The sequence below is a fragment of the Neophocaena asiaeorientalis genome, unplaced genomic scaffold, assembly GCF_003031525.2.
Source record: "Neophocaena asiaeorientalis asiaeorientalis breed wild unplaced genomic scaffold, Neophocaena_asiaeorientalis_V1.1 scaffold264, whole genome shotgun sequence".
Lineage (NCBI taxonomy): Eukaryota > Metazoa > Chordata > Mammalia > Artiodactyla > Phocoenidae > Neophocaena > Neophocaena asiaeorientalis.
In genome coordinates this window covers 6,125,502-6,140,393 of record NW_020185332.1, presented here as the reverse complement: position 1 = coordinate 6,140,393, position 14,892 = coordinate 6,125,502, and the positions used below count along the sequence as shown (strand labels likewise).

Sequence of the window (14,892 nt, the reverse complement as noted above, 5' to 3'; positions counted from 1 at the left end):
ATTAGAGGTATCAATATTTTCCCAAATATGTTTTTATAGAACACAAAATACAAAATTAGGGCTAATAAATTTACATTCTTCCGAGTCTTTTTTTGTTTTTTTCTTCCTGGTTTTTTCATCAAGAAAACTGTGGTAATTTAATATAGTCTGAAAATCCATTCTTACTATAATAAAACTAAAGGTTAGCAAAAAAGACTAGAAACATACGAAATCAATGACTTATGTCTTTATTTCTTCTATGCTAAAAGGTGTATTATACTAACAAATTATTTTGTGCTATATAGAAATCTAAAGAAAAACAAGTGATATTCTAAGAAAAAAAGATTTTAGGTGTTAAGTGTACTCAACTTCCAGTAGGACGTCCTCTCCCTTACAAATTTCAGACTATAACCCACGCTTGGGATATGCTGAATAGAACCGGATTTGAAAAGGACCATAAAATAATTAAGAAGCAGTAGCAAGGGACTTCCCTGGTGGGGCAGTAGTTGAGAATCTGCCTGCCAATGCAGGGGACATGGGTTCAATCCCTGGTCCGGGAAGATTCCACATGCCACGGAGCAACTAAGCCTGTGCGCCACAACTACTGAGCCTGCGCTCTAGAGCCACAACTACTGAAGCCCGTGTACCTAGAGCCCGTGCACCTAGAGCCCGTGCTCCACAACAAGAGAAGCCACCGCAATGAGAAGCCCACGCACCACAACAAAGAGTAGCCCCCATCCGCCACAACTAGAGAAAGCTCACGCGCAGCAACGAAGACCCAATGCAGCCAAAAAAAAAATAGATGCTCATTGTTTGTAACAGTAAAGGAATGGAAACAACCTAAATGAGTATCAGTGGTAGCAATTAATTGATTCCACTAAGAAATACCACTGTCACCAGAAAACTAGGAGGAAAATTAGAGTGCGATATCTCTATGGTCAAGAACTCATTGATGATTTTAAGAGGAGCAGTTTTAGTAGCCTAGTGAGGGCAAAAGGCAGATTACAGTGGAATGTTCAGTGAAAGCAAGTGCAATGGGATATGCAATAAAGGGAAGGGTTTTTTTTTTTCCATCCTGTTTTTTTTTTTTTTTTTTTTCGGTACGCGGGCCTCTCACTGTTGTGGCCTCTCCCGTTGCGGAGCACAGGCTCCAGATGCACAGGCTCAGCGGCCATGGCTCACGGGCCCAGCCGCTCCGCGGCACGTGGGATCTTCCCAGACCGGGGCACGAACCGTGTCCCCTGCATCGGCAGGCGGACTCTCAACCACTGCGCCACCGGGGAAGCCCTCCATCCTGTTATTTAAATTGATTCTCCAAATCTGTCTTTTGGCTGGAGAGTTTAATCCATTTAAAGTAATTATTGGGAGGGAGGGACTCAGCGATGTTATTTTGTTAATTGTTTTTGGTATGTCTTATAGATTTTTTGTCCCTCATTTCCTCCCAGGAAGCATATACAAGTATTTAAAGAAGTCTAAGTACAAATGAGAGAAGAGCTAAGAAAGCAACTAGGAGGGAATGTGGAACCCAGGGACTGAGATGGGACAAACTTCAGCATGTTTAAATATTGGTCAAGAGAGAACAAAGAGGGACTTCCCTGGCAGTCCAGTGGTTAGGACTCTGTGTTTCCACTGCAGGGGGCATGGGTTTGATCCCTGGTATGGGAACTAAGATCCCACAAGCTGAGCGGCATGGCTTAAAAAAAAAGAGAGACAGGAGTTAAGAGGGTTTGCTAACTGACAGAAAGGGTACTGAAAAGGCAGGAAAAGATGGGGTCTCATTCCATGCAGAGGCTACAAGTATGATTCCTCCATTGCAAAAGGAGTGGAGAAAGGATGAAAGTTAAAAATTAAGCTCCCCTAGGGGAGCTCCCCAATTCCTCATTTGGCATATTTTCACTGCTTTCTAGTAAACTTGATTAGTTTTAAGATTCATCCACAATAGAGTTGAAACAGGTAATCACAAAGGAAAGAAGAGCTGTTACAGGCAAGTAAGCAGTGAGAAGGGAAAATCATCACTTAATAGGCATTTTCATACCAGAAAAAAACTCTATGGCAATTTGGTGGTATCTATTAAAATATAAAATGTTTATAGAATCTGCCCAAACAATTCAATTTCTATGAATTTATCTTACAGAAATAATTACAAGAACTTTATAAATGTTACTGTTTAAAATTCCAAAGAAACAGGAACACAAACATTTTGCAATGTAAAACTAGCTAAAAGAATTAAAAGTATCTCTCTATAGTAAAATAATATGCAACCATTAAGAAGACTGAGTTAATGTAGAGGCACAAAATACCCAAACTATTATTTTAAATGAAAAAAGCAAACTGCAAAATAGTTTTATAGTGTTTACAGCATTTTACAATATTTATGGTGTGATTCCCCCACCCCTTCTTTCAGCCATGCCACACGGCTTGCCGGATCTTAGTTCCCTGACCAGGGATTGAACCCAGGCCCTCAGCAGTGAAAGCACGGAGTCCTAACAACAGGTCTGCTAGCGAAGTCCCCCCATTTTTGTTTTAATATGTATTTGTTCATGAGTGGAGAGAAAGGTCTGAAAAGATATATATGCACACCAAAGAGTGGTCGCTTTTTGGTACTGAGTTCTTCTATTTTTTAATTTCTACATTTCTATAATTTGAATTTATCATGGTGGATACAGATATATACAAAACTTCAACTATCAGGAAAATAACAATCAAATATGGAAATAAATAACCAAATAAATAAACATATTACCTGCTAGATAAAATACATAGTTCTTTTAAACTTGGAGCCATGGAATGATCTTTATAATTTTCTCGAGAGAAAAATGTCTTAAGGCCATTTTTGGGGGAAACATCCCTGTAAAACAAAGTAATTTACTTGAATTTGACAATTCAAAATTTCATGCTAGATTAACAAGTATAACGGTACAATTGTAATTTAAAACTACACGTCCCCTACATCCCCTTTCCCAGAAAATCACCTCTTAATAATTTTAATTTCATGTGTGAGTTTAGATGTTTTACTTCTTGGATAGTTTTTAACCTAGGCCCATTCTGAAATTCTCCAATTCCAACAATCAGCCTTGCTTTTCCTTTAGTACCCAACTAAATGCCAGACATACTTGAGAGTTAAAGATAGAACAGACTGAAGTATCATAAAGGGTCTGTCAGGGGCAAGGCTCACCTCAGGCTCTGTGGCATAACATTAAGATGTTTGATTGCTGAAAGAAAGTGCTTCTTAACCTATTTTTGTCTCATTCACTATTGTGCTCAGCCAAAAAACACTACAAAGACTGATTATCCAACGTTTTTTGTTAACTTGGCAAATGTGATAAATGGTGTGCCTCTACTAAAACTACTTGCAAGGTCATATATGATTTTCTATACTGTAATTAATTTACAGACTATCATACTATAGTCAATGCTTTCTGTATAGTAAGCATCCAATAAATGCTGGCTGAACGAAAGAATTTAAAAATTAAACACACTGAGGACAATTAATCTAGGGAGAACAAACATTAGAAGGATTCTGTAGAAAGGGACCATTCCAAGGACTGTAATACTGTGCAGAGGCTCTAAACCACGTCTGGTTTCACAACGTCAATGATACAGAAGAGCATCTGTCCTGCGTTTGAACACATTTTTTATGGCAAGGAGCATAAATGTGCGTACCTCTTAAAACTTACAACAGAAAAATCTAGTCAAATGGCACCTTGTGGCTGGCCCATTACTAAAATGGGAAATTCTCGCATATTTGCTCCATACTCATTTCTTACTGTTTTAAAGGTGTTTATCTAAAAACAATAATTAAGGTATTAACGATAAATCTAAAAAGTCTTATTTGTTATGCACCGGGGTAGTTTCTTAGTACTTGCTATTGTGCTGTATCTGTGACATCTCACTAAATTCTAAAGTTTTTGCATAACATACAAAAACAAAGTCATGGGCCTCAGGAATTGTGAGCTCCTTGGAGGAAACACTGTTTTCAATAAACAAATACTTATTGAACACATACTGATTGTATTTATTTGATAAACTTGACATGTTACACTTTGTAAATTTAAGGTGTACAGCATGTTACTTTGATAACATTTCTATATTGTAATGATTGCCACTGAATCAATATTTATCACATTACATAATTATAGACAATATCATTGTCTATATGCATTATACTAGAGGATGTAGTGATTGAATCTTCTGAGTCAGGTACTATTTCAGTCATCTTTGTAATCTCTTGTAACTTTTGTGTTCTCCTCCCCTAGCAAACTCCTTCGCTAGTAGAGTAGATGCTCACTAAATGTGTGTTAAATTGATCTAAAGCAGCACACACATTAGATTTCTACATAGCCACCATATTACTTAATAAAGTTCTCTATTTGTAAAGTTCTCATACACTTCTAAAATAGTCTACGCATTTACATTATCACTTGATATAAATTCCAACATAACAAAAAGAAGCTTGCCTATTCTTAAAAAAAGGTTGTTGAACGCAGGAAAGTTCCAGCATCTTTCCTTTACTAAGATCAACAATAAATACATGATGGAGTTATACCTAGAAGCAATCTAAGTGCTGAATTGTTATCACTTTAGGAGAGGAAGTGCAGTCAAAGATAACTCAAAAGTGCCAAGCAGGTGTAGATAAGAACGGGGTAGGGCTTCCCAGGTGGCGCAGTGGTTGGGAGTCCGCCTGCCGATGCAGGGGACACGGGTTCGTGCCCCGGTTTGGGAGGATCCCGCGTGCCGCGGAGCGGCTGGGCCCGTGAGCCATGGCCGCTGGGCGTCCGGAGCCTGTGCTCCGCAGCGGGAGAGGCCACAGGGGTGAAAGGCCCGCGTACCGAAAAAAAAATAAAAATTTAAAAAAAAAAAAAAAAAAAGAGAACGGGGTAGATGAGAATGGGGTAAACTCTAAGCCACTGTACTTATCTTCTTTCTGTTTCCTCCAAATCTCTCCAGGCCAGACACCCTCCTTTCCTAATGCAGACACCAGACCCACTTCAATCCTCTTTAGGAGATTACAAACAGATGTAACTCACCAGTTCAGCCTTGGTTCACCCATGGCCATCATGGAGCTCATATTCCTAGATTTCTGCTTCACTCTAGTTCACAATTCTGCTGCCTGGCAGTGTAGGCTCCTAAGGAGGCAGGATGTCTCTAGAATTTTCACTCAACTGAGGAAAAAAACCAAAGGTCAAGAACAAAAGCAGGTGATTGGCTGGACCAGATACTGTTAACTCAGATGAGTCAAGAACCTGTTCCTAACAACCACCCTCAATCGACACAGACACGTAAAATAGAAAAGGGCAGACAGACGAATATTCCCAAGGTCTTTGAGGCAGAACAGCGAAGCTAACATAGGATCAGTCCTTCTCCATTTAACTTATTCCAGGAACGTCACGAAAGAAGACCGAAACAGAATGGTGTTCTCATTGCTCACATATAAGATCCCAGAATGGGCTGTATGTCTTGACTCAGTCCCCTGCCCCGACTCCCTTATTGTCAAAATAAATCTTGTTTCCATTTTCCCAACCATACATTATTATGGGGCAGATTCTGGCAAGCAACGAAGGACAAAAGCTATCTGGATGTCAAGAATCTTTCAAAGAGAACCTCACTTTTGGAGGAGACTGAGGGCCAGATAACTTAAGTGACATTTCACGGGATCACTTAGAGGACTCACCAGCACTAGAAGTCTGGCTTGCATCTGGCCTGAACGTCAACACTGCATGTTCAGTGCTTCTCCTGCCACCCCGTTCGGATAGAGAGTTTGTGAGCAACGGACAGTCAAACGTAGGAGTCGATCTCTCAGTAGCGGGCGGGCCTCACCTGCTCCCACTTAATCCACCTCCCACGCTTCTGCCCGGTGAGGGGCTGGGGCGGGAGAGCCGATGAAGGCACAGGGAAGGCTGAGGGAAAGGGAACCAAAGGAAAAACAAGGTTCTAGAAATGCTGTAAATCGGTGAGCAAAGACAGGGGAGGGGACCGCGCCAGCACCAGGTGCGAAAGGTCCTGACCCGGCCTAGGGGCCGCCATGTTCCCTCCTCCCGCCCCTCACAAGCGCGCCCTCCCCGCCGAGTATCTGCAACAAAGCAGCCTTGCCGCCCACCTCGTGGTCCGCGGCGCCTCCGCCCCGAACCGCGACCTGTACCCTAGCGAAACAATCACACGCCAGTACAACGCACGCCTCTGTCGCGCGCCTCGGGAAGGCCTTATTTAAAGGACATGGCCGCGCCGCCTCGGCCTTGCGTGATGACGTCATCAGCGACGCAGCGGGCGGGGCCCGTGCGCCTCGAGAGGGCCGTCCCCCGCCTCCCCCCGCCCCCTTCCCGCCTCCTCCCCGCCCCCGGACTCCTGGTAGATTCCGCTGGAAACTGTGAGACAGGGGTTGCTGGAGTTCACCTTGAGGGCTGGGGGGCTATGTATTGTCCTAGAGAGTCCTCGACCTCGAGGAGATCATAAACTGGAAGGAGGACAGTACAGTACAGTACTGGAAAGACCCAGACTTGGTTGTGACCTTAAGTGTCTTAACTGACTCATCAATAAAATGGAGATATCATAAGCACCTACTTAGCAGGGTTTTTTGAAAGGATTAAATGAAATAAGGGATGAAGCTGTGCTCAGCACAGTTACCTGGCACGCAGTAGCATCTCCACTCCATTCTCCTCCCATTTTAGATGTCATTTTCTACCAGCGGTCACTCTGGCTCTTACACTCACTAAGTGTAAGATTTTCACTCACTCAGGAAAGATTTATTGAGCACTTATAACTTGTGCTTGGTGCTGCGTACACATAGGACTCGGAGCCAATACTGGTTTTTCCAAGAGCTTTTGATCATTGGGAATCTAAGATATACACATTAAATAATTACAAAATAAAATACAAAGTGATGAGCTACATAAGAAAGGTATTATAGAAAAGATTGTGTGAGTTCAGGGAGGGAGAGAAATCACTAGTGAGAGAAACAGAAAGCAGCTTTGACTAGCTAAAGACATCTACTGAGCACTTATATGTCAGTTACCACTTTGGGCACTTGACATGTCAGCCCATTTGAAGAATTTGAGGTATGTGGATGATGGAAAAGGATGATTCTAGATAGAGACCAGCACAGGGAGCTGCATATACCTACTGCATGAACAGAGTCCAGTTTGTGTGCTAGCAGGAAAGCATGTTCTGAAGTTTAGAATGATTTGTGATACTGTTTAAAATTATGTTTACATAGAAATCACACGTATGTGAAAAATCTCCCTTGAATACAGGGACCCTTAGGTAATTTACTTTGCCTGCATTACAAGGTCTCTGAAGAGCAGTAGAGGAAAGGGTTTGGAAAATTAGGTTGGGAATAGAACACAGAAGACCTTATAAGCCAGAGTAAGGATTTTGATTTTATTGTATAAGAAATGGGATGCTGAGGGGAGAGGGGAGCTTATAAGGAGAGGAATGACACAATCAGAGCTTCTGTGTTTTAGGAATGTTTATCTGGCAATGTATTGAATGATTTGTAGGGAAGAGGCCAGTTAGGAGACAGTGCTTGTGGATGCTTGCAAATCAACTGGTGCAGTGCCCAGCACTGTGGGGCAGCATTTCTTATTAGGTGAGCGATGCTGACTCACGCGCTAGGACAGAGACGGACATCAAGGCAGTGTAGAAGTTTAAGAATTGGGTACTATCTTGCAAAGCATGCAGTCGGAGTTGGGAGTCATGTCCTAGTCTTCAGCAACTGCTCAAGTGAAAGAGCAATACCATATGGTATCTCTGTGATATTTCCTTTAAAAAAAAAAAATTGCTCAAGAATTGTTGAAGCACTCATGCTGCTGGGGTGCACCAGCCCATAGTAGTGTGGCACGGGAACGTCACCAGACATGGCCTGTGTTGAGATTACAGATTATCATCAGTTTGCTCTGGTCCAGTGTATCTGAGTGCCAGTGGTTACAAGAAGGAACTTTGGAGATTATGTAGTCCAACTCTCTCGTTTTCCTGATAAGGAGACTGAGGCCCACATTGTCAAGTGACTTTTCCAACATTTACGTGATCAGTGGTAAAGCTGATACTACAAATCAGGTCTCATAACTCTTGCCGTTAAAATGTTAAGTCTATGCATCCTTCCCTCTTTACACGCTACTCTGTAAACCAGAAGCAGTTTAATGAAAAGAACATGGATTTTTGGAGTCCAGCAGATATAGGTTTGTATCTCAGTTTTCCTGCTTACTGGCAGTGTGATCCCAGACATGTTGTGTTGCCTCTTTGGGCCTCAGTTTCCTCATCTGGGTAATGGGTGAGGTAATATCTCACCTACAGGATTGTTGTGAGGATTAGAAATAACATGTAAAAATTTCACTACAAAGAGTAAATGCTCAACAAGTAGTAGCTATTAGTATACACTTTCATGCCAAAGACAAACAAGCAAATACATTGGACCACTCACAGTGGTGGTGGCATTGTTTAACAAATGATTATAATACAGTATAAACAGGAAATGATAATACGTTGCCAACTAAAGAATGTCGCTCTCCATCTGGCTCTACAAGGATTAGGTAATTAGCCACTGTAGCCGTTGACCTTTAACACACCCTGAAAGGAGTTCAGGGCAGAGATCAGGAATGAGACACTCTGTGCTCTGGGAAAACTGGCAGAGCAAGCCTTTAGAGAGTTAGATATTTTCAGGAGAATTTTTTTATGAACCTGGATTCTTGCATCTTCCCATACTTAGAAAATCCCTAAAACCATTCCCTAAGCTGTCTGTTCCTTGTGACTGGCAGCAACCTTCTACCGGGACATGTGCTTGATTGCACATACCCCACTTTGACAGAATCACGTATATACTGACCTCTCCCCTTACGTCTTTGGAGCAGTTTCTCAGAGCTATCTGAGAGGCTGTGTCCTGGGCTATACTCCTCAGTAAGTCCCTAAATAAAATTGAAACTCACAGCTCTCATGTTGTTTCTATTTCAGTCGACCACACACACACACACACACACACACACACACACACACAAATTATAGATTCTATGGGAACACAATGAGGAAGGAACTCATTCTGACAATTTATAGACTACTTCAGAGAAAAAAATTAATTTACATTGGGTCTTGAAGGATGAGTAGGAGTTCACTGGGTTGAGAAGGGGCTGTGGTTTTGGGGGTGTGAAGAGCCCAGAAGTGTGAGACAGTGCTGCATGTTGCAGGGAGGGGAACAGCTACTGTATTGCCTTGTGGGGGAAGTGGAGGCCATTGGACCGGACAGGGGAGGAGGGGCCTGAGAGGGTCTTCATGCCATGCTAGAGAATTTGGAACTTTGGACTTTATTCTCTGGGTGATAGGGAAACCACTGTGTGTGTGTGTGTGTGTGTGTGTGTGTGTGTGTGCGTGCGTGTGTGTCTGTAAAACAGCTTTATTGAGGTGTAATCTATGTGCCATAAAATTCACTCACTCAGTTATCATTCACTAATTTCTAGTACATGTACAGTTGTGCAACCATCAACACTACCAAGTTTTAGAACATTTCCACTGCCTTGAAAACTCCTGTGTGCTCCTTCGTAGTTAATCTCTCTTCCCATCCCCAGCCCCAGGACAAACACTAAACTGCTTGTGCTTCTACAGACTTGCCTTTTCTGGACATTTCATATGAATGAAATCATACAAGATATAGTCTTTTGCATCCAGATTCTTTCTCCTAGTAGGTTATCCATTTTTGAGGATCATCCACGTAGTAGCAAGCATTAGCAGTTGTTTTGTTGCTGAATAGTAGAATGACATTTATGTATATGCCCCAATTATTTTATCCCTTCAACACTTGATGGATGTTAGATGGTTTCCACTTTATATATATATATAGCTATTATGAGTAATATTGGTATGAACATTTGCATACAAGTCTTTGTGTGAACTTTGTGTTTTCATTTCCCTTGGGCAGATACCTAGGAATAGAATTGTTGGGTTGTACGGTAAATTTGTGTTCAACACTTCAGGACACTGCCAAACGGTTTTCCAAAGTGATTGTTCCATTTTATTCTGTGGATGTTCAAGCAGAAAAAAGATTTGGTTTCCATTTCTTCTAAACTGAGAAATAAACAAACTCGGGAGTTGAATGAGAAGCCAATCTCTTTTTGAAAGAATTGATAACAGTAGTTACTTATTTTGAGTTTATGTTTCAGTGGACCACAATTTCAAAAATAACTCTTAAAACTGCAAGCACCTGGCTAAGTGAAGTTATCAGAGTTGTTCTAGATGTGTATTTCTTTAGACCAAATCAAGACAGAGAAATGTGCAAGATCATCTATTTTTTATCAGTACCAAGTTATTTTCCTACCTCTCAGCTGACGAGCTTCCTTTGCTTGATCTGGGGTGAACTTGGCCTTGGAGAGTTTATGGCTGGTAACTACTTCACTCAGGGAATTACTTCATGAATTTACAATCATCCATAAGGCCCTTTCAAAGTGAGAATCCAGAAATAGCCCTCTAGCAAAGAGATTTCAATCTAGTAATTGATTCAGAAACTAGTGGGGGAAATACTGTTGCCAACAGTAGTTTGTTCAAATCAGGCTTTTCAGCAATAAATGGTATTTCAAGTGGGGAGGAATTATTATTACTCCTGCAAACCAGAAAAATACTGGCTATGCTGTGTTTGGGATATACTGTGTCAGAAGAGAATGGCTAACGTATTCAAATTTTTCTACTCAGAAGATGATAATTTCTATAGTATATTTTGTTGTATTCTGTATAAGATTGTCCCTGGGCTAAAAAAAGACCCAGAAACAACTGCTCATCTGAATGCTGGTCTTCTTTAAAAATTTTTTTAAATAGAAGTATAGTTGATTTATAATGCTGTGTTAGTTTCTGGTGTAAAGAAAAGTGATTCAGTTATAAATAAATATATATATATATATTCTTTTTCATATTCTTTTCCATTGTGGTTTATTACAGATATTGAATATAGTTTCCTGTGCTATTCAGTAGAATCTTATTGTTTATGTATTTTATATACGGTAGTTTGTAATTGCTAATCCCAAACTCCTAATTTATCCCTCCCCCACCCTCTTTCATCTTTGGTAACCATAAATTTGTTTTCTATGTCTGTGAGTCTGTTTCCGTTTTGTAAGTAAGTTCATTTGTATCATATTTTAGATTCCACATATAAGTGACATCATATGGTATTTGTCTTTCTCTGACTTATTTCACTTAATATGATAATCTCTAGGTTCATCCATGTTGCTGAAAACGGCATTATTTAATTCTTTTTTATGGCTGAATAGTTTTCCATTAGATATATACCACATCTTCTTTATCCATTCATCTGTCAGTGGACATTTAGGTTGCTTCCATGTCTTGGCTATTGTAAATAGTGCTGCTATGAATGTTGGGATGCATGTATCTTTTTGAATTAGAGTTTCCTCCAGATATATGCCCAGGAGTGGGACTGCTGAATCACATGGCAACTCTATTTTTAGTTTTTTAAGAAACCTCCATACTGTTTTCCACAGTGGCTGCACCAATTTACATGCTCACCATTGTAGGAGGGTTTCCTTTTCTCCACACCCTCTTTATGAATGCTGGTCTTTTACAGGTAGCACCTAACTATCCCACAGAGAGAAGGTAATGATAGCAGAAATAATTCCAAGTAGGATAACTAAATAATTATTTATATTTGTCTTTACAATAAAGTGTGCATTTTATGGGAGGGGTAAAGAGAGAATGGTAGACGATGGATGTGAGACTTGTTAGGAGGTGACTATCATAATTAATTGTGAGGCTAAAATTAATTTTTGTTCTCTAAGCACAGAACAATTCATAGTTGAAGCAACTTCCCCCCACAAAGAAATCATTCTGGAATTAAAAATACTGTTTGAGAAGTCTATCAAGCAGATAAACAACAAATGGATTACTGAGACATGACTATACCTTACTAGAGTCAATATTTCCCCTTCAAAGGAGAGAAAAAAATCCAGAATCAAAGTAAACACACAAACACTAGTTTGCTAGCTCCTTACATCATAGATAAATGACATTAGCAAAAAACGGGATTTTTCTCCAGCTCACAACTGGTGGTACAGGGCAAGGATAGAGTGCCTGTTAATCTAGCAAGAGGCTTCTGCCACTCTTGGGAATATAGGCTTGCCTTCAGAAAAGCTGGGGATCCATCAATGTGATTCATGACATTTGTTATACGCAATGACTTTTGGGATCGTTTCCAATATTTATTTTATAAAGTGCAAGAGACGCTTAGGTATTATAGAATGAGGGTGGAGGAAAAGCCCAACTCAGTGGCCTTTGTTCTGACTTCTGAATATTTTATAATTTGAATGTCCTTGAGATTACTTTGGAAATAATTTATGATGAGGTTTTGCATCATTAAAATAGAGTGATATTTAGCTGATGTTAACCCTGATGGTTTACTCTTATCTGATCTACTCAAGAGAAGGGGGTGGGGCTGGGATGGTACAATGACAGCCCAGTAAAGCCAGATTTTTTAAAAGTCTTTGGCATTATTCTGACATTCTATTTTAACGATTTCTAAAGCAAAACTGACAAAGTGTGGTGTGCATTCAGGATTTCTCCCCTCCTGCACTCAGGACAGGTATCACTGATCAGTCATGGCCCTCCTTTAAGAATCCTCAATTCTGCATTTCTGGCAGCTACTATCAATCAATAGACGTTAACTCACAAGTTGAAGTTTCTTTCTTTCCCTTTTCTGATCAAAGGGTAGTTTGATCCTTGTATATGTGTTTTGTCCCCTGCAAAATAGAAATGAATTATATTTTTTAAAGTACTACACTATAGACCAGTGCTTCCCAAACCTTAATAAGTAAACCAATCACCTGGGGATCTTGTGAAAATGCACATTCTGATTTAGCAGGTCTGGGGTGGTGCCTAGGATTTTGCATTTCTAACAAGGTCAAGGTCGCGGGTGATGCCAGTGCTACTGGTCTGTGGACCACACTTTGAGTAGCGAGGTTCTACTACTCCATTTTCTGGAGACAAGACGTAAGCTAGAAAACTGTACAATGCAACTCAAGAACCAAGAAAAAAGAAGAAAAACAAGGCAAGTGTTCCATTAGAAGCTGAAATTTTATTATAGGATAACAGTACATAAAGCACATCTAAAATTGATGTGTTCAATGCACTTTTAATAAAGGTAATGTAATATTAAAGGTACAGTTTCTAAGTACAATATAACAACATTCATATTAGAATGAAAATCGGAGTATTTAAAAGACAACATTAAATCTCTCTTTTTTTACAGCTTGTATGTACAAAATGAATCAAAATATTTTTTTTAAATTCAGGACTCAATAAAATAACAAACAGCTGGAAATAAGCAGACTACTGTAAGAGTGAATTGAAAAGAAAACCCAATGTAAGTGAAAAGTTGGATGATCCTCTAATAAAGATCATTAGCAAAGTTTTAGTACAATACTATCTTTAGGATTCCCATAAATGGCTTGCATTTTTAGTGTGGCAGAAAAAGAGTTTTTACATACTGTACACAAAACAGACAGCATATATTTATAGGTACAGTATTACTGTTTCCAAACTTGCATGTATATTTACAGAAGGCTGAGTTTGTTACTCACAGAGTTTTGTGAAATTTGTGTGCTTAATCCTCAAGACCTACACACAATTAGAATCAGCATTTCATGTGGTCTTTTAAAATGTGGCTTTAATACTTAGTTGTAGAAGAAAGTTTTAACCATAAGGCTTGGCATATTTTATAAATTTTCCAAAACAACCCAGGAAAAAAGTCTGAATTGGGGCATACTTTTTGTCATTTAACAATGATCAAATGCTGACATGTTCTGGCCATTGTGCAGACACAAAGAGATACAATCTCTATCCTCAGGAAGCTTAGGATACTAAATGGTGCTTAAAAAAAAAAAAAGGTTTCAATTCCTTTCTAAGCGAAGCAATAAGGAATGACGTGATTTGTACTAAAAGAGATTTCTCCCTAAACTGTAGCCAATTCACTTTAAAAGGTTAACTATTAGCATTAGCTCTCATTAACCACATGATTGCATTTATAATTAAGGTAACAGCAACTCTTCCATAAAAATGGAAAATGTCTAGAATTGTGGGTAAATATTCAGTGCATGGAAGCCAATAACCATGGCTTGAGGATTTATCACCTTCAATTACAAAAAGTGCAATAAACAGAAACATTTGCTCTATATTTATAAATTGCTCAAAAATCTTTGCTAAAGATCTTACAAATTCAGTAATATTACAGAACAATTCTAATCAATATTTAATAAGGTTAACTACATCCTTAGTTAGATATTTGATATACTTTGATTTTTTAACAATGCCGATAGGTCTTGGAAGAACAGGTGAAAGAGTTTAACTAAGCTCATTACTAAATGACTTTTAAAATGAAGGTCCTTCACTCAGTTCATGGAACTGGTTGAGGTCATGTTAACACGGAACACCCCTTGTCAAAGTTGCTTTATGGCCAATGTTCTGCCATGATAGCGGACGTCTATATACTTCTCATGGCTCAGGTAGGAGGGGAAAGGTTTATTCTGCCATCAAGCCACCAAGGATACTTTATATAAGTGCCTATTATCTATAATAGGAGCTAATACATAACTCTGCCAGGTGCCAATAATAAGGTGCCTTAGTAAGAAAAAAAATATATTACTCCATTAAACTAGAGTGTTTCTTTAGGACCTTGAAGGCCTGGCAAATTATTTTTCAGCTTAGGAGATATGGTATAAAGCCAAGTAGCAAACATAAAGTAAATGCTAATACGTTTTTATATATCCATATTTACGAACAAATTCACCCTATAGATGTCAAATATCCATACTAAGGAAGTAATTTTATCCTAATTAAATACACTCTAGAATAATTTATATAATGATATTATGTATTTAAAGAGAAAAGCATGTCCCAAATCCAGCACTCTGATACAGCTGCCAGTTGGGCACAGGTAGA

The 14,892-nt window shown here is 39.5% G+C and overlaps 1 protein-coding gene across 4 annotated transcripts in view; it reads right to left on the bottom strand.

The window, feature by feature from the left end:
• Nucleotides 1–6,203, bottom strand: part of ICE2 (interactor of little elongation complex ELL subunit 2) — an 86,875-nt gene extending 80,672 nt beyond the window's left edge. For all 4 annotated transcript variants that reach the window (XM_024735192.1, XM_024735190.1, XM_024735191.1 and 1 more), the window contains exons 1-4: nt 6,077–6,203; nt 5,651–5,876; nt 5,007–5,141; nt 2,723–2,827 (exon numbers count right to left, since the gene is read on the bottom strand). In XM_024735192.1, coding sequence (XP_024590960.1) covers nt 2,723–2,827; nt 5,007–5,047 — 146 coding nt within the window. In that variant the 5' untranslated portion in view covers nt 5,048–5,141; nt 5,651–5,876; nt 6,077–6,203. The remainder of the gene's footprint in view (nt 1–2,722; nt 2,828–5,006; nt 5,142–5,650; nt 5,877–6,076) is intronic.
• Nucleotides 6,204–14,892: the final 8,689 nt, after the last annotated feature.